The 20230-nt window shown below is 34.3% G+C and overlaps 1 protein-coding gene across 1 annotated transcript; it reads right to left on the bottom strand.

Moving 5' to 3' along the window:
• Positions 1–955: 955 nt before the first annotated feature.
• Positions 956–5470, bottom strand: LOC149923345 (uncharacterized). Its single transcript, XM_090161198.1, has 3 exons — positions 5361–5470; positions 3755–3905; positions 956–1292 (listed from the first exon to the last, which is right to left on the bottom strand). Exons 2-3 carry the CDS (start codon positions 3870–3872, stop codon positions 1021–1023), a joined length of 390 nt encoding a protein of 129 aa, XP_090017324.1. The 5' UTR covers positions 3873–3905; positions 5361–5470; the 3' UTR covers positions 956–1020.
• Between the last annotated feature and the right edge of the window lie 14760 nt (positions 5471–20230).

The raw sequence follows: 20230 nt of genomic DNA, 5'->3' as shown, positions 1-20230 counted from the left end.
ACCCTATCGCAAATTTATCCGTTAACGCTCACCACAAACACGGTTTTTCGACTTTGCCCCGGTAACGCGTTCGCAGCCCACAGACAGACACACACACAGACCTACACGTTGATTGTAGTACCCCTCCGAGGGTAAACGTTTTCTTAACTCAGCTAGTTTTGAAACACGTATTTTCTCAACCTATATATAATATTTTCATCCACCCTCATTATTTAGATAAAAGACAGAGTGACCTGATTAAAGAAAGTTGAAACGAGAATTTTAAAAACAATCAAGTTATTTCCAAGCAAGTCGAGGATTCATAGATTATTGTTTTTAATAAATAAAATAATTAAAAAATATGTTTTACCGATAGATATTATATTCTATGTTTTGGTTAAATTTTAAAACCATCGAAACATTTAATTTTATAAAGTAGTTCTCCCCCCTGGTGTGAGTGTGTTCGGAAAGGGGGGAATTCATCCCTCATAGTTTTTTTGTCATATAGGTTTCCCCAGAAGAAAATCGGCTTAAAAGTATAGCCTTCCACTACTAAAGCCTTGAACGATTAATTGACGACTCTCAACAGAGTGGGACCTGGACTCGGAGAGTATTTGTTCCACCTAGAAACTTTGGGTTGCAGAAATAATTTTTTAATTTCTTATTTTTTTCCGTGTAACTACAACCTGATCGGTTGCCATCAGGGGCAATAATGGTTTTATTGAATTGGGGTGTGAAAATAAGAAGCGTAAAACGATATTTATTCCTAGAGTTTCATAATTTGAATTTGAAATCTAAACGCGTTTACGATAATAACATCAGCGCTGGCGATTGTTTAGAAACTGTGCCATGGAAAAGGTCCTGATTCTTAAAACCTTAAATTCGCTTTCAAACATTTGGGCATATATTGCCTCCCCTCTCCTCAGGCCCTTTATTGAAACAAGGGGTGCATAAATTTCACTCTCGAAGATCGAAATTTTCTCACTTGCGAGGTCGTAATATTTTTATTATTCTTTTATTTTACAAAGAGTGCAACTACAATTACGGACAGTCGCAATAATATACGTTTTTAGAACCATCGTAGCAATGAGCCTTAACTTCGTTAGGGCATGTGAGTTTTGAGCAGTCCAAATCTGACGGCCCTTTTTCGTCAGTTTTAAATTCTCGGTGGTTAGCTTTATGACACGTGCAAACGCAGTGGTTGTCACCAGAGACCCTATTCACTGAATAGCAAAGCGCTTTTTCAGTACCAATCCCTGTGCAAAGTGAATCGCTGCAGTTGGACAGTGAGAGCTCCTCAGACGCTGGGCAAGCTTTGTAAGAGAGATTAAGAAATATGTAGACAGATTTATAGCAACGGCACATTCACAGACGTAGCCTGGTTAGAGATACGCATCCAGAATATTTCCCTGGCAATTTACACGGTAAATTACTATGGCAACAATAATTTACAATTTTCTCGGGAAAATTACGAAAATGGTAATTGCCCTGGTAATAACCAATTTCCCATCAAATTCGTGTTGAACTGTTTCTTGTTTGTTTTATCATTTATCTAAAATGTGCCTTAAATAAGTCAAAACCTAACATTATTCGCGTTGTAGTATATTTTAGTATATTTTTATCGTTTTATTATATTTCGAGTGTTTGCTTAGGAAGAATATTTATATCTAGCCCTATTTATTAAAAATCACATTCATATCTCGTCTGCTTCAGGGCCGTCTTTAGCTCTCAGGCGCCCCTGGACTCAGTGGCGTAGCAAAAGGGAAACAAAGGGGGAGCCATGCCTCGAGCGCCACTCATTTTTGGGCTCCATAATCTGTTTGATGACCTTTTTGTAAACGGGCCGCCAGTCATTAAGGGCCGCATTTTTAGGTATGTTTAAAACAAAAAAGGGTGACATTCAAGAGATTTGTTCCGGGCGCCACAAACTCTTGCTAAATTAACGCGTAATTTACTGATTTCCAAAATGACGGTAATTAAGGACTCTAAGCCTGGTTAACTTAGACCCACGCGATCATTTTTACCGGTAGCTGCTTTTTAAGTCCAAAGCACATACGGTTATAAAATATTTTGTGTTCGAATTATAGTGGTTGAACCAGAACATAACACATCGGTTATCATTAAAAAAAGAACCTTAGAAATATTGGGTTATGTGAAATTGTGTCGGATATTACAACCTTTAACACAAGCGTAAGATCATTTTGTGTTGCGATAAGGGGAGAGGGTTACAGCACTATTGTCTAGGTAACTTAGTCTTTGTGTTTAGTTGAACATACGTAATTATGTTAGTACCCTGATTGTGGGTGCATTTATTTGTATGTTAATATGTAGGTACGTATAGGAATAGGTGAATGTGAGGTGGTAGGAAAGTAGGAATAAGGTAATCTTGTTTGTAGGTATTTAAGTAAGTGTAGAATCATAGGTAGGTAAAGGTGTATGTTTATAGGTAGGTAGGTAGGAGTAGGTGATTGATTATAGGTAGGTAGGTGAAATTTTAGATGTATAAATGTGTATATTTGTGTTTGAACTGATAGACCGTAAATATTTATGGAATGGATATAATGGAACGTTTACTAGAAAACGTTCGAAAAATGTTGGGTATCCACTTGCGTGTTACTGAAGAAATCTCGGGTAAACATACTCTGAAATGGACTTTTCCCACCCTAAAACTTAATTTTGTTAGTATATGGTAAGACTTACGACTTAAAATTTTTGTCAACTCTCCAAACTTTTTAAGGGCTATCGAATGCCACCAACGTTAACTCTGTGTTCCTAGGGGGAAGCTAACTTGGTCATTGGGGGCAACGTTATTCCTGTTTTTTTTTTCCTGGTTACAAATACGTAAATATCTTCTGTCTCTTATAATTTTTTAATTTCTGCCGCATTTTTGGCTTTTCAAAACCGTGTGACGCAGGACAAAGTCCCCTATGCTTAAATCTCTAGATAAAAAAATTCAACCCAATATGGCGGCCGTTTCCAAAGCTACGGATTGTTAGATCATTATAAAGAGATAGGAAACTCGTACCTTCGGGAATGCTTAAAACCACGTTTTATTTATTCTACTTAAGCGCTTCAAACGGCGAGACTTACAACAATTTTGAACAATTTGCGTGAAATTCAAACTTATCTAAATGTAAAACGATATAGCCATACTATTGTAAGATTTTCAAATTATTTATTTTTTGTTGATTGGAAAGCTCCATCCAGAAAGTAAGTATTTTTTAGAAAGCTAGAGTAGACTTCATTTTAATATTTGAGTTTTTAAATATAACAATACTAAGAATGAAATATCTAAACAATTAAAGTTATACCTGTTTTTGCAATTATATTTATGGTTTGTTAAAAAATAATTACTAATCCCTAGCCACTGGGGGAAAATGGCGCTAGTGATACCGTGATCGGGCTTTTAAGGAAGTTTCTTTATTCTCAATATATCTGCTTGTGTGCCAGGATATGAAGTAAAAGAGCGGTAAATGATGCGTACACTCATCTCGGACGCGCCCATAACAAGATTTTTTTAGAGAAATTGAAAACTGCGGAAATAGCTTGAAATCCTTTTCCGCAGTGATTGTTTTACATCTTTCAGTTTCCGTTTAGTTTCTTATCCTGCTCCGTTTTTCCCTGGCTTAGTATTGTCTTACTAATTCCTGACGTTTCCGCTCGTGTCACATGTCGCCTATTGGTTGATCTGTGTTTCATTAAGTATCGACTCGTGATGAAAACCCAATTCAATTATTTTCGACAACCATTCAAAATCAAAGGCGAAAATATTTACCTGGATAAGCATAATGCATCCTATGAAATGCGTCATTGTGTATAGGTACGTTGCACATTAATCCCTGGAGAACAAAAGTCAGACTCGACACCGAGATAAGAAAAGATGAGCCTCTCATATCGATATATTCTTTACACTTTCGAAACAGCAGCTACGAAGAAAATAAAGGTTCTTAGTTTTAGGGAAAGACAATAATTATAGCAGCACCAAGTACTTTAATCAGCTAGGCTAATACCCAAGGCACCACCTTCGGCATACGTCATCAAGCGTTATTTAAAGCCTTTAATTCAGGTGGCTGGGTTACAATGCGTAGGAGGGTGGTGGCAAGCCCTTCATGCCATGCAAGCTAACAGCTCCCTCACTCTTATTTTTCACTTCTGATCACACTTATTTGTTACTTCTGGTGAGACGTTGAGTGTGACACTTGTTTCTTCTAATTAACGACAAACACTAGTTCGATCAGTTTCATACTTATTTGTTACGTTGAGTGTCACACTAAGTACTTCTGGTCGTACGCCGAAGAATAGGTCGATCAATGTCATACTTAATTGTTACTTCTGGTCATACGTTGGAAGCGCGGCGCACTCTTAACGGCCTTGAATAACGCTAGAGGGAAACCGGCGCGTAGACCTCTATAAACACGCGGATTTCCAATGTTGGAAATTGCTGGGGTCCGTATACGCTGCCCAAAAAGCCTTACTTAGAATTAAATTTAAGGCACGGTTTTGCTAATCTAGGTTATAAGTAAACGACAGCTATTCAAAAATATAACTTTTATGAAAATCGAACTTAAATTAAGGAACTCTATGTAGATTTTTAGGCAAAATATAAAACCACGAAAATTGGGGTCCCGTAAATTACACTGAAAACTATACTTAAATTTCATATTTACTGATTTAACCGAAGTTTTAGGGCCGCTGAATCCCAACCTATCCAATAATATTTTTTTAACGTTATGGAATTTAATTATCTACCACACAAAGCGAAACCACCGAAAATAGTAAATTGGGCATTTGCCAAACTTCTAGGGCTCCGATTTGAAAACTTTATGAAATGATATCAATGGCAATGAATTTACACTCGAACGAGATATCATTGACTTTTCTAGCCCTAACCGTTGAAGAGATATGCGCGACACGGCGGCATCGGCATCACTGTACGTGAGACTAATACACACAAATCAGCAATGGCTGTCGAACTCCAATTATTCGTTTTAGAATGCAATTCCGTACAAAAGAGAGAACTGATGTAATGAAAAAATGTAAATGTTATTAAAATTTTAAGAGTGTCGGACCCCTTGAATACTCCACTTAAAACGCAAACGAGTTTCGCTGATTTTTGATTGAAAATATCGTAGACGGAATTTGTGCAAATAAGCAAGATTTGTTAATCAGTCACTGCCTTCCCAATTAGCGCTTCCAACGGATTTCTACGTTGCACTTTTTTATTATCTTGGCGAGTATTTTTGACAAAGCAAACATCAGGAATATCCGATGGAATCTTAATTTGTTTATTTTCTTATGTATTTCTCAAATAATGTTCCACTATATTATAGATAAGTTTAATTTATTTCATCCTATCATGAAAGTAATTATAAAATTCTTACCAATTTTTTTTAATCTGAATGCTTGTTTGAGCAACGTTTCCGTGTTTGAATTGCTCGGAAGCCAACGGCGTTAAGGCAGAGACGAAGGAAATTGTTCCTATGTGGCAGGACAAATGTATTTTGTAAAACTAGGTTATCACCAATTGTTTAACTGTCAAAAAATATTTAATTCAATACACAATTCTATAAATTACGGGCTAAACGAGCCAAATCGCTAACAAAGACCTCATCAGGCTATTTGAGTAGGACTCGCTTAGCTTATTCTTTGGTTTTTAAAAAAACGTTCACCACTTTGTTGTTGGTATTTTTTAAAACTTCACGCGTAAGATCAATTGGTTGAGTATATCTATAGCGGCTTACGAGAGCAGGGGGGGGGGGATTGGCAACGATTTTGACTGCTTGGAAATTTTTAGTCGCAGCCACCAAAATATTAGTCTCGCAGCCGCCGCCCCCATACCAAGTGCTATTAATGAGAATGCAACTACAATTTGTGCGATATGAAAATGCAGCGTACTAAATACACCATAATTATTTTATTTAAATATTAATGTGTATTTTACAAAAAAACACACAAACATGAAAGTCTTACCTAACTGTGATCTTCTTATATATTCGAGAATATCAGTAAATGAGATATTTTCCATTTTTTTAGACTGACCTAGCATTAAACTTAGAACACACTTACGTAAAACGGTGACGGAAAATATTAAAAGTGAACAGAAACGTAAAATAATTAACGTAAGTGTGTTCTAGGCTTTAAAAAATATTCGCTGAAGAGAAATATTTCTGTAACGAAAAATCCCTGTATTAAAATTTTGGTCACGATGCACAGAATCTTTTCCGTTACGAAAAATCCATATGCGGAATATCATTTGTAACGAAAATTCCATGTACGGAATATTTTTCGTAACCTAACTTCCATGTACGGAATATTTTTGGAACGGAGTTTCCGTATACTGAATATAAACATATCTTTCTTAACTTAATTTCCGTATCGAAATTTTCGTTTCGAAACATTCGTCTACGGAATATTTTTTTTTTTCAAAATTTATTTCAATAATTAACCAACATTGTATAAGTATATACAAAATTTACATAAATACCTAAAGTTTGACATATTAACTTATTTCCTAATGAATGCTATGAGGGACATACAATTTGGGATAAGGGAACTGATGTAGGGAAGGAAGCTTCCGAGGGTTTGTGGCACCCGGTTCAAAATAATGGTATGGCGCCGCAATGTATGTCATAAACAAAGTAATGAAAGCCACTAGCTTCACGTGTGGACATTTTGTACTAAAATGAGGCGGTTTATAAAAAAGTATTTTGTTTTTTATAAAAAGGACTATTACCGACACCAAAAGTCACACAACACCCATAAGTTAAAGCTTTGATCATGCATTTTTTTCTTACATACTTTCTTCTTCAAAGATAAAGCAGTAAAACCATAAGTTTATGAATTACTAGCTCCCTAGGGAGATAGTAAGTAATTAACTTATGGAAAAACTCTGCAACCCGGAACTTAAATACTCTTTCTGATTTTTTTTTCTATTGGTCATGGCAAAGGAGTCAGTTCTAAATGGTTAATTATATAAAAATTCGTTTATGGCTTAACATACGAGAATGCGGCATACGCTACTGTCAATGGTGTATTAGATACTTTTATCCAGTTTTTAGCCTCTTTTTAAATGACAACTGATTGTTAGTATTCTAAAGGCTCAACTCAATTGAGGCGGTAGTTTCAACTTCAAGTTCAAACGAGAAAACCAAATGGAAATTGTAAATTTTTTACTTCAAATCAAAAACCCAAAGAAAATATACGCCTCCCCCCCTATAAATTTAAAAACTTTTTGTCCGATTGAGATGCACTAAAAGACGTGTTCAATAAGTTTTGGTAAAATAAGATTTAAGCTGACGAACTGAAATTTCCACACCGACACCTAATTTTAAAAACTCCCGGAATATGTTACTTCAAGTTGGGTAATACTAGTTCCGGGCTTCGCCATTTCGAAATGTTTTGGCCCCCACTGTAAAGAAAGGATGAAATATCCCAATTTCATAATTTAGGGTATTATATGTTACTTATACTGACACTGTTCCTAAATTTACCGTTTGTTATATTTAACCAAAACTAAACTGAAAAGTTTGTGCTTACATGGTTAGTAATTACATGTAGTAATGAAATAAATACTAACTTTCAACATTACTTTGTTAAAAAAAAACGAAAAGTATTTAAAAAAAATCACAGTTATAAAAATATTTTTAAATTCGGTTGCTCCATTATGAGTTTTATTATTATGGTTACGAACTATTAAAAGTATAAAGTAACAGTAACCGACACCTTCTAGAACTTTAAAATTTTTCAGTTCAATTCTTGTTAAATGTTTCTACAAACGTAAGAGACTACTTCTGCAAATGTCTGTTAAGCAACTAGAAACCTCAATCTAGAAACCTCAATCTTGGCTAGTGCTTCTAACTGTTATCTGAATAAGGCAATCTCTTACTATTTTCTCATATCGGATATATTCTTAAACAGTTAAGCATATAAATTTGCTAATCTGCTCGAAGTTTTATCCGATGGGGTGGTAACTGATTTGTTTATCCGAATTTTCAACTGATCAGCAGATAAAAATTCGTATATTCCTACCAGATATTCGTTTTATAATTTTAATTGGACTACAGTGATTAAATCTTACGATTTTGCTTGCTACAAGTTTGTTTTTTATTTCTAGTTATTAGATATGTCGGTTTTTTAATTAATTGCTGTTCTATCTTGCTAAAATTTCGTTATTAATCCGCAAATGTAGGCTTTATCCCTAACAGCCTTTCCCTTTACTTCAGAGAGTTATCTCGTTGTTTTGGGCCAACGCTGCTGGGGAAGGTAGGGATGACTCATTTTCGCTCGCGTCGTCCACCTTCGGAATTATCTTAGTTCTAGGCGGTACTATCTATTAGAGGCTTATGCTAAGTCTAATGGTATGAATATCTGATGTAACTAACATATAATACCTCGCGTACAAAGCAGGAGCGGCGATTGGGGCCTCAGGTAGGCTTAAAAAGCTATAAATTACGGGAAATGGTAGAAAAGTCCATCAAAGAAAGATAATTTTCTGCCCTCTTTCGTGATTTTTCTTATTCCATTGTACCCACGTAATAAGCTATAGTCAACATTAATTTTTTCACGTGGGGCCTCACAAATCTAGTAAACGAACTCATTTCAAGTCGATTTTTAAGGCCTCAATTAAATATAAAAGACTATTTTCGGTTTAAACATAAAATTTGCCAATTGAATATTTTAAGTCAATTAATAGGGGGGCCCAACAATGGAGAAAAATAGGGATTACAACTCGGTTTACAATTAAGGAACATTATTAGCCTACACCTAAATATCTCTTGGTGTCGCCACTGGTTCGAAGAATTCTGGACGGGACCCAGCTGGGCTATATGAACCACGTATTATAAGGACGTCCCCGGGCTTTTATGTTTGCTGGGGAGTTGTATTACCTGATTTAATGAAATAAATTCGCGACTAATATATTTTATGCCTTTTATTTAGTACATAAAAAAGAGTAGTACATAAATTCGGCATTTCGATTGTCCATTCTCTGCCTAGATTTTAAACTTGAACCGCATTATTTTAACCGTGAAAATAACGTTTTTCTTTATGAGCGCCCTAATTTTTTAAATTATTACATTTAAGGCGAGCGAACAATAACACATTTGTTAAGTAGAACGATAATTGAAAAATTCGGAAAAATCAAAATAATAATTCAGGAGCAAGATGAACAATAACATATTTAAAGGAACAAGATGTCATCGACCTGTGAGTACACACAATTCTCAAGATGTTCTAATTTTGGTGGTGAGTTAAAGTAAAATTTGTTAAAAATATCAATTACCGTGTACACTGTCCGAAAAGTTTTTTCATCTTTTAAATTTAAATTTAAATGGCGAATATTTATTGCTAGAAAAGATGTTTTTAGCTTGCTGAAAAGAACAGAAAAACCCTAAAGTACACTTACAAGCGTAGGTTTTGACCTACTTTCAGCACCTTAACCAGGATTTGATTTCCGGGTGGGCACGCAATGGAAACAAATAAAAAAAAATAAAAAATTGTACCTACAACCATACGGTCCAGGGTGGGCACGGACCGACCGCCCCCCCCCCCCCTGGTTACGGCCCTGCTACTTTCGTCAACAAATTCGAAAATGTGAAATTGTTAATTTTTTAAAATATGTGAACATAAATTATGAGGACATTTTTTTCATGGGTAGCATTTTTCCACTGCTGCAGAAGATCATGAAAAATATTTTTTTGGAATTTCATCCCATGTTTGTTAAATATTAGAGTGCATCACAGCTAGAATAGTTCTTCATTTAGTTAGTGGAATTCGAACTCTCTAGCCATAGGATGATGCAAAGTGGACTTGGAAATACTTGAATGTAATTCGCATTATTGCTAAGTTTTCTTCGGCGGACATTCCTCATGGTAAAACACCTACATCTCTGTGCTTGTTTTAATCCTGTCACCTTTGTTATTCAAGATCATAACATAAGGATTAGGTCATCATGAATTTCTATAATTTTATTTATCAATTGATTACTGGGAGCTATGATCTACTACTGAAAAAATTTAACAAGAAAAAATGCACATTTTGTTTAATACAATTTATTTATAAATTTAAGCCTGAAGCATGAATACAAGGAAACTTAAAAAGGTGAAAAAAAGACATTTAAAGTTAAATTACATGCTAAAACTTGTACGAATAGGTCTTTGAGAAACCCTACATGACGTTTAAAGTTAAAAATTAAAACGTGAAACTTTGACTAATTGATATTTGGTCTATTGCTCAAGTTTGCATTTTTACTTTACACTGTTAATTTCTTTTAGGGCTTAGCTTTTCCCCCTTTAAGATGAGTTTATTTACCCTTTCTATTATTTATTTGGCAAGACTGCTTATGAAGCCAACAAGGCTTTTGTACAAGCATAGTTATAAAAGGAATTAAATATATATAAAAATTAACAGATAAAAACAAGACAAAATACTATTACAAGACTACTATAATACTACTATAGAAAACACAATCATTGGCACATTTTAAGTGTTGAGAAAGCGATACACGGATGTCAGAAGGGAGAGAGTTCCAATCATTAACAGCACTATTGGCGTGGCACGTTGTTTGTTCATCTTGTAACAATTTGGATCAATCAAATCATATCCTATTAAGGATGTAACACGATTAGGTTAACTGTTACAAAAATTAGTGTTTGGGTAAAAATCATGAATTGAATTTATATCTAAGAAAGATATAATATTGAATATTTGAAATTAGAGAAGAATATGAAAATACACTCAGTGATAAATTAAACACTTAGACTGCCCCTTTCCTTCCATCTCTAGTTGGAAAAATAATCAAAAAAGGAAAGAACTTCTCGCTCACAATAACTAACAGAATATTAAGAATCTCTGATAATATAACTCTGTTTTGAAAATAGCAATGGAAAAAGAAATTAAAGAATGTATTAGCAAAAGGGCCCTACAAAAAAGGATAAAAACAAGATTAGAAAATGAAAAAAATTGTAAGTAATATTTTAGTTCAACAATACAAAGAAAGAGTTTTAACCCAGAGAGTATAATTAGTCCTCTAGATAGGTCCCCAAGGGAAAAGTGTTGAAAATTGAGGCCACATGGTGATAAAGAAAACTAACACATCTAAATATCTTGTTGTCTGGCTCGAAGTGACCTTGAACTGGGATGTACAATAGGTTTAAAAAAAAGCTTATAGCAGACTTTGGTTACTGAGAATACATTTGGCTATTGATTCTTTGAGATTAATTTTTATTACTCTTATTAAACCAATATAAGATAAAGCCCCGAATGTTGCAACCAAAGCTATTGCGAAATTGCCAAAATACTCCTCGTTAAAGAGGCAAAACAAATTGCTAGGTTAAAATCTGTACAGCTTAGTTCTTATCAGAACCGCTAGTTTTTTTTGTATAAAATCAAAATTAACATGCCACACTATGTTTACCAACAGCTCTCTCCTCGTGTGGGAGGTGTTGTTTCTTGCCCCTGGCCTTAAATCATTAGATTCCATAAATATGCTCATTGTATGAAATTTATTTCTTAGAAATTTGTTAGTCTTGAGAGGAGATCTAACAAGTAGTAGAGCCCCCACTTTTGATTCAATGATATACCTTTGCAGGCTGTTGAGAAATAGAAATGAGCTATATAATAGCAACTGATAATAGTGCGTGGCGTTATGTTTCTCATGTGCACGTAAGTGAAAGAGTATGGTGGGTGGTACCCAAATTTTTAGAAAAATGAGGATAATCCGAATATCGATAGTACAACTTTAGGGGGTGCGGCTGGGGGGCGGTAGCCCACCCAATATCTTTTAAGGGATTAATAATTAGTAATTAATTAACTAATTTATTAATTATTATTTAAATGATTTACAACTTACATATATACCCTAATTACCACCCTGGTTAAGCAAAACCTAATATATGTTAGCTATTTTAGATAGGGGGTGCAATATACACCGCCCCCTTCGCACATTTGAAGTTAATTCAGTTGTTGAAATAAACCACGTGATGTAGGGTATCAAATTAAAGCTTATAACCTCGTGACTAACACTATGTAAACTATAGTAACACTGGGTGTATTTATGCAAAGTATTAAAGATAAGGGGCGCGTCAAACCATAACCCCAGATACTTTGATGTCGCCGTTTGGAATATAACCGCACGGTGTAGGGTATCAAATGAAAGCTTATTACGTCAAAAATTATAATATATAATAATTTTTCAGGTTATAAAAGGGTTTTCTATTACTGAAAGATAAATATTTATTACGCTATTTTAATACAACAATAATGGTTAAATATATTTGATATCACATTTTTAAAGAAATGCACATTTTTAAAAGGGAATACACCTTTTAAAAAGAAAGTTCCGTTTCACTGTCATCATCTTCACTAGAACCTTCAAGGTCTTCGACATTTTCATTTTCTATGTACGAATTGTCACAGTTTTCTGGGTCACCCCCACACGCGCACATTTCAGTACATTTAATTCGAGGAGCGTGAGAAGCACATTTACAGGGGGTTTGCAACGGCCACGTCCACAATTGCACTTAATAAAATCCAAAACGTCCTCTGGAGCGCAAGGAAGGTCGCACAAAACTGGTTGATTAGTACCATCTTGAACGAACCACCCGTAATTATCTGGTGGTGGTAATCGGGGATGTTGTGTTATATCTCTTGCCCATTTCATGCTTTGATAATGCGCCCTACGTATCGCAGGTCTCAATACTGCGGATATAGGTGGTAGCATTTCTCCTTGCAAACCTTTTTTTGAAAAAAGCCAACAATGAAGCTCGCCCAGTGTTGTTTTCGATACATTCTTCGTTGGTTTTAGATATACGAAGTAAACTAACTTCTCCAATAAACTGAATATTCCTTCTGTAATGTTTTCGCCTTCTCCAAGTGACGCTTACGCGTGCAGAATGTCCTCATCCGCGTCTAAAAATGCTTTCCAAAATGACGTCTTAGTTTTTCCCGCGAACCAGCCAGTCACATCAGAACCAGATACGGCGTGAAGAGTCGGGAAATGAGCCTCAATTGATCTCCTTAGATGTTTTCCTCCCAGAATACGATTGACAGTGTGTGATCCATATAGCCTAGATTCTACCCATAGCTCTGGAATACCAGAAAGTTCGAGGAATTTTCCAATAGCCCTTAATTCCGCCATTTCGATGTGAAGTTCTTTCGTGTTAAGGTTTAGCGTGGTAGATCGATAGCGTTGCAGGACGTTAATCAAATAGTCTCAAGTTCAACCCCCAATCCTTTCGATCTAGCACGCTAAATTTTTTTTATTAATATAAAACGGGATGTCGCCCAACTAAACTGTCATTATAAAGATGTCAAGTTTCGTAGTATTTCTACCTTCGAACGCATCACCCGATATTTACCCGGAAAATACGCCTTCTACCTTTCAAGTACTGTTATCAAAACCTTTAAATTTTAACAATGAAAAATGGTCTTGCGCATAAGCAGAAAAAAATCTTCCTGAAACGTATTCGAATATAACAAATGAGTATTCGCATTTCCAAGTAGGGCACGTGTCAGATGTTATTTCACCCGAAGAAAATCAATGGGATTATATTAAAATTGAAATTCCACCAAAGCGTTACGAGGGTGATCTAGATCGAAATAAGAATACTATTCCAACATCTCTTCAAAATAATATACTCAACGAGTTTGCTAAAACTATTGAGGCCAATTGAACACTTAAAGGAAAAATTAAAATAAATACGGTAAAAGTAGATAAAAACGAAGATAGTTCAAAATTAAAAATACACTTACAAAAAGATGTGCAAGTAAGAATACCTGAAGCATCGCCCCTAGCGTCTGTTCTGGAATTTCGAGAAAATGATTTTGTCGACAGTGATTATCTTTCTAATTATCCACTCTCAAATCACGCCAAAACTATTTCTTTAACTTACGCAACAAATTTTATCGAAGTACGAATAAAAAAAGCGTTAATTGTGAATAAATATCAACAAAAATATTTACCACGACAAATTCCCGTGGAAGAAATACAATCACAACCAGGAGGAAAAAAACAGAAAATTAACAAGAAACCGAAACTAAATCTAGAAGTAAAACAAGAAACAAAACCAAAACTTGAACCAAAACCAAATTTAGAAGAAAAGCCAAATCTGAAACCAGAAGAAAATCTAAACAACATTTTACCAACAGAACCTTTAATTCCAAATATTTATGGAGACGTCAACCAACCAAAAGTTTTAAATCCTTCTGAAGAAAATAATTTACCAAGTTCTCTTCCAATAGCAGTTAATCTACCATCTCAGCCTGTTATTAAACAAATGCAATGGAATAATTACGCAATTGTTTTTGAGGCGGGCAGATATGAGGGAGAAAGACAATATAATAATGAAATTCAACCGTTCACATTACACTTAATTATAAGCGATTTATTAGAACGATGTAAACCGAGACAGTTTGATGGATTAAAAACCGCGATATCGTCCGATGATGAAGATAATTTATATTTTAATTAAGAAATACCGGTAGGGATGGAAATTAAATTTCAAAATCCATTAGCAGATATTTTTAAAATTCCACCAGACACTTATTTTACGGGTATTCAAAAATTTGGCCCGTTAAATAATTTAAATAATATTACTTTTAATTCGCACAACAATTTTATCGACATACGTATTGAGACTACAAAAATACCGCAATTTGAGTAGGAAGATTGCGCTTTCTACTCTATATCAATTATCCAACCTTTTTTATTTGAAGGTCAGAGAGATGATTTTGGAAATATTATCCCATTATCTTTGCATAGGCAATTAAAAAACGAAATTCAACAGGCGACAAACTCCCCCCCTTTAAATCGGTTCGAAATCCATTACGTAATCGAAGAAATAAATCGAGGTCATTACTTAAGAATTTCATTCCCTCGAGACCTACAGGCGGTCTTCACCGGGAGCTTAGAAAATATTTTTAATATAAACGCGCCAAAATTTCAAGATGGTGTAATTAGCAGTCAAAATCCTTTAAAAGTGTATATGGAAAAATTTATGTCAGATGAGGAATCGGTTATAGATTTTAGATATAATAAAAATATTCCAATTGAACCGCCTAACTGGGAAAATGACAGTTATACGTTTGAACGTAATTATTACGAGGCTAATAAGGATTCTAGCGGGAATTTTAAACCGTTATCTCTTCATTTCAAAATTGTAAATGAACTTCAAAAATATTTTTAATCGCATGTTTCTCTTAAAGCTGGATTTTTTATTTTCAAAGAAAATGAAAAATATTATTTTCAAATTGAGTTAATGAGTGGGTTGGAAATTAAAATATTTGGACCTCTAACAGACCTCTTACAAATTGAGTACAAAATAGATTATATCTCCTCAGTTTATAAAAGCAAAGCATTAGACCCACTTCAAATTAGATTAGAATTAGATAATACGGTTAATTCTATAATTTTTCGAAACAGAGTTGAGAATAGTCGACGACAAAAACGCGATATTGATTTCCACAATTACGAACAAGGTAAAAATAATAAACTAAATGTTGTAGACAAATTCCATTGTCGAATTCCAAGTGGCGTTTACCACACTATTGAAGATGTTTTAATTGCGATGAAACATTCATTACCACAACAGAGCTGGGCTAAATTCGAGTTTAATTTTAATTCAGATTCGACAGTTTCAGTTAAAGGTTTGGGTGGAAACAGTTTTTTAACCTTTCCAATAGATAACCCCAAACTCGGACAAATGTTAGGTTTTTCCAACAATCAAATTGAAAGACCTCTTTTTAACGAAATAGGTATGTACCCCGCAGATCTCAACCACGGAATATCCGGAATTTATGTCTATACAAATATTATACAACCTGTAATTACAGGTCACACTAATACGCCCCTGCTGAGAATTATCAAATTAAACGAAAATAAATATTGAGCACAAGTTGAAAGATTTATTTTTTAGACTATTTTCCAGTTCTCTACGATCAAATACAGATTATAGAAATTTCTTTAAGGTCGGATAACCGTGAACTCCTGCCATATAAGACAGGAAAGACTATTGTTAAATTAATATTCAAAAGACTGGATTCTTAGTCTAAAGCACACTTAAAACAAGCTCATCATGGAAAGATATTATAATCATTATGTACAAACAGGACGTGGATATAACGTCTTTCGAGGAAGCAAATATCAAGCTGGTCGTGGATTTGGGTCAATTTTTAAAAGTTTAGCAAGATTCGTAACTCCTCTTTTTCGACCCGTAGCTAAATCACTCGGTATCCAAGGATTGGTTATGGGAAAATAAATAATGGACGATGTTGTTGCGGGTCAAAATTTTAAGGAGTCGTTAAAAAAATAGAAAAATTGCCCGAACAAATCTTTTAAATAGTCTCGGTGATACCATATGAAATACACAGAAAGGCTCTGGAGTTCGGAGAGGACACAAGCGCAAAGCAAAATTACGCAATAATCAAAGAAAACGCAAGAGAACAAAAACCGATTTACTTGACTAAACACTATGCCTCAATTTGAATCTATGTCTTCGGAGTTGGAGCTTTTTAACGAACCCCTGATTAATGGAAATATTGAGGGAAATAAATTTGTAGATTATTTCCCTATAGCTCCCTTATCTAATGCTACACAGATTGATTTTTCTATCCCCGGGGAGATTATTATATTGACATGTCGAACTTGATGCTTAAAATTCGAATTCGTGTTAAAAAAGAACAAAACGGAATTTTAATAGATATACCTGCAGCCGAAAAAAAGTTTCCCTATAAAACCTTCCACTACATTCTATTTTTAGTCAAATAGACGTATTTATGAATGAAACTTTAGTACAGTCTAGCAACAACTGCTATCCGTTTTTAGCATATTTAGCAACAGTTTTAAATTTTGATAAGGGAGCCAAACAATCTTACAAAACCGCCGAGGGCTATTACGAAGACGGATTTTGCGACCCAGCGTTAGCGTTTGATGATGTTAATAAAGATAAACAAAAGAATGGAATTTTAAAAAGAAGTAAAAATATTGCAGGATCGAAACTTTGTAGATTCTTGTAAAATAGACAAATTTCTTTTAAACAAAGTGAATTTAAGAATTCGACTCTTGAAAAATTCCAATGAATTTATAATTATTTCCCAAGAAGATGTTAATCATAAATATAAACTATGTATCGAAGACACGGCTAAGCATATTCTCGTAAATCCAGATCCCCAGCTGGCACATAACGTGATACTTCATAAACAAAGAGCTTTGTACGATTTAACACAAACAGTCCTTAAAACTCTGACAATCTCAGCGGGCGCGAGCGATTTCGTGAAGTCGAATATTTTTTTAGGTAAAATTCCCAATCGCGTAATAATCGGAATGATAAACAATTCTGCTTACAATGGCGCCAGTCGAGAAAACCCCTTTCAATTTAACCATAATAATCTCTCGTTCTTACAACTTTCTTTGGACGACCAAAATATACCAGAAACTGCTCTAACTCCAAATTTTGGTAAAGGCCTTTACACTAGGTCGTATTATTCACTATTCTCGGCATTGTATTTAATTGGAAATAACTCTGGTAATTGTATTGATTACGAAAATTATAAAAACGGTAATACATTATTCGCGTTTGATTTAACTTACGACTCCTTGGCAAATTCTAACAATCTCTCAATTCAACGAAATGGTAGTTTTCGAATGGTAATGAAGTTTTCTTCACCCTTAACTAATATTCAAAATATAATTATTATTGGAGAATACGAAAACCGATTTGTCATTAACCAAGAGCGTCAAGATACGTATATTACGGAATAAAAACAATCAACGAGGGCAAAGATTGGTTAGTTGCTTCGTGAAATCGTAGTGGTAAAGATGTATCGAACTCACAGTCTCTCACCTAAACAAGAAGTATCGGTGATAGGTTATGTAAACCCATCCATCAAAATTTACCGACTAGACACTTGCGCCGAATTTGAACTGAATTTGGAAGCCTGGCAATTCCTATTCACATTCGAAAAGGAAATAACTGATTTTTTTTAAGACCAAGTTGCTAGTTTTCATACCTGGCTTTCTCTTGAAAGTTCAAAGATAAAAATCGACTGTTTAAAGGGACAAAAGGAAAAAACTCGTGGATGTACGAGCTTGCGCAAGAGGAAAAAACCATTTGTATCATCTTTTTTATTCAACAAATTATGGATTTACTCTCAACCAAGCAGGGTGGAAAAGATTGAAGCATTGTAAACATACAATTGATCAGGAGATTAATTTAATTTTGTCGGCAAAAAATATTATGCGTGACATAATTGTACACGAGCTCACGGATAAAATGTTTGAAATTACCGAGAATTGTGAGAATCCACATCGTAAATCTTCGATTACTCACGATGTCTCTTGTAAACTAGGATTTAGCACAAATTTTGAAGACCGAGTTGAAAATATGATATTATTAGCCATTCCACAATTAAATTTTGATCATATTGTTGTTAGATTCCAAAAGGAATTTGGTCTTGACCCCTTAATAGTAGAAAGTCAATTATATTTTGATATTGTTCAAAATGTTTCAAACTTAAAATGTGATTTAATTTATTAAAATAAAAACTTTTACTATAATCTGTTTTTATTATTACTATACATACATTTAAAGATGGTGGTGTCAAAAACCGACAAACAATTAAGTAAAGTTTATTACGATGTTGAAAACCCATACAGCTATTCTAACAGTGTTTCTTTAAAAAAAACTTTTCCCAAAATTTCGGAAAAAGAAATTAAAAATTTTCTCAACAAACAACCAACTTACACACAACACAGATCTAGGAGGTTAAATTTTAAACGTAACCAATTAAATGTAACAACTATTGACGATACATTTATGGCTGATTTATTAGACTTACCTCTTTTACAAGGTTTTAATAATAATTACCGCTTTACGATCTTAGTTCAGGACATGTTAAGTAAATTCATTTTTATTCATCCAATAAAAAATAAAACCTCGAGCGAGATTGTGAAGGCTTTTAGAGAGATTTTCAAAAAACGAGTACCTGTTAATTTATGTACCGACGCAGGGTCAGAATTTAGAAACGCCCCATTTCATGCTCTTTTAAAAAAATATAACATTCACCATTATCTCACGTATACCGAGAAAAAGGCCTCTATGATTGAGAGACTTGTTCGTACGGTAAAATCTAAAATTTTTAATATAATTACCAAGACCGGCGATTTACATTATCTTAATAATCTACCATTAATTGCAAAATCTTATAACGCTCGAAAACATTCTACAACAGGAATCACCCCTAAAGATGTCAATAAAAACAATGAATCAGCAATTTGGAAAAAAAATATGGCAACCTTAGCATGATTGGAAAACCAACTTTAAAAATTGGGGATAAAGTTCGATTAGCCGTTGCAAAATCAACATTTGATAAAGCATACAGAGGAACGTTTACAGCCGAAATATTTGAAATTCATAGAGTAATTACGAGAGATCCCTGTATGTATATTGTGAAAGATTTGACCGGCAATATAATTAAAGGGGGGTTTTACGCTCAAGAAATGGTTAAAATTCAAGTGTAGAGCGCTACAGTCTTTATTCAACATTTTGTTAACCATGGGTGAAGTACACGTTCTTCTGGGTCTCGCGATCGTAATATTTGGTGTTAGTGCCACAATAGTGTCATCCGCGATGAAATTAAAAAAACGAAGTCCCGAATATAGCCTAGACATTGGAGTTGTGACAAAGCATACGACCTAGGAAAAGACACGTACCTCGTAAAATGTAACGAGACTTTCGACGTGCGACATTTTAAGAAAGAAGACGGAAGTTTGAAGCCATCTATTAGGGGAATCAACTTAACAAAAGATCAATATGAAAAAATTAAGCATTTTGACGGTGACGTGAAAGATGAATACTAATCAAATACAATCTATACCTAAGTGTGACCCACGCTCGAGAGATAAATTTATCGGAGTGTTTCCAGCTAATAGATTACCCAAACCTCCAATTAAAAAAAAATCATATTGTTTCGTAGTTAATACCGACCCTGATACGCTTCCAGGGTCTCATTGGACGGCTGTTTACAAATCGGGCGACACTCTGGACTTTTTTTGTTCTCTAGGAAGATCACATCATGACTATGGATTTTTGCTAGAACGATATGGCAAGCGTATTCGATACAACACTCATAAATTTCAATCAGATAAAAGCCAAATCTGTGGACCACATGTGATTTATTTTCTAACCTCGAGATGTATGGGGATTTCTTACAGTAAAATAATTAAAGAACTGTATAATTTCAATTTAAAAAGAAATGA

Source organism: Leiobunum rupestre, chromosome 10, assembly GCF_980474605.1.
Source record: "Leiobunum rupestre chromosome 10, qqLeiRupe1.1.hap1, whole genome shotgun sequence".
Classification (NCBI taxonomy): Eukaryota; Metazoa; Arthropoda; class Arachnida; order Opiliones; family Sclerosomatidae; genus Leiobunum; species Leiobunum rupestre.
Note: the sequence above shows the minus strand (reverse complement) of the source record. Positions and strands in the feature narration are given on the sequence as shown.

What these genes read in the sequence shown, in the direction of transcription:
- LOC149923345 (XM_090161198.1), bottom strand. Translation starts at nt 3,872, where the DNA reads ATGAGAGGCTCATCTTTTCTTATCTCGGTGTCGAGTCTGACTTTTGTT. An exon ending in GATGCATTATGCTTATCCAG is followed by an intron (nt 1,293 to 3,754) that starts GTAAATATTTTC and finishes TCTCTTACAAAG; the next exon opens with CTTGCCCAGCGTCTGAGGAG.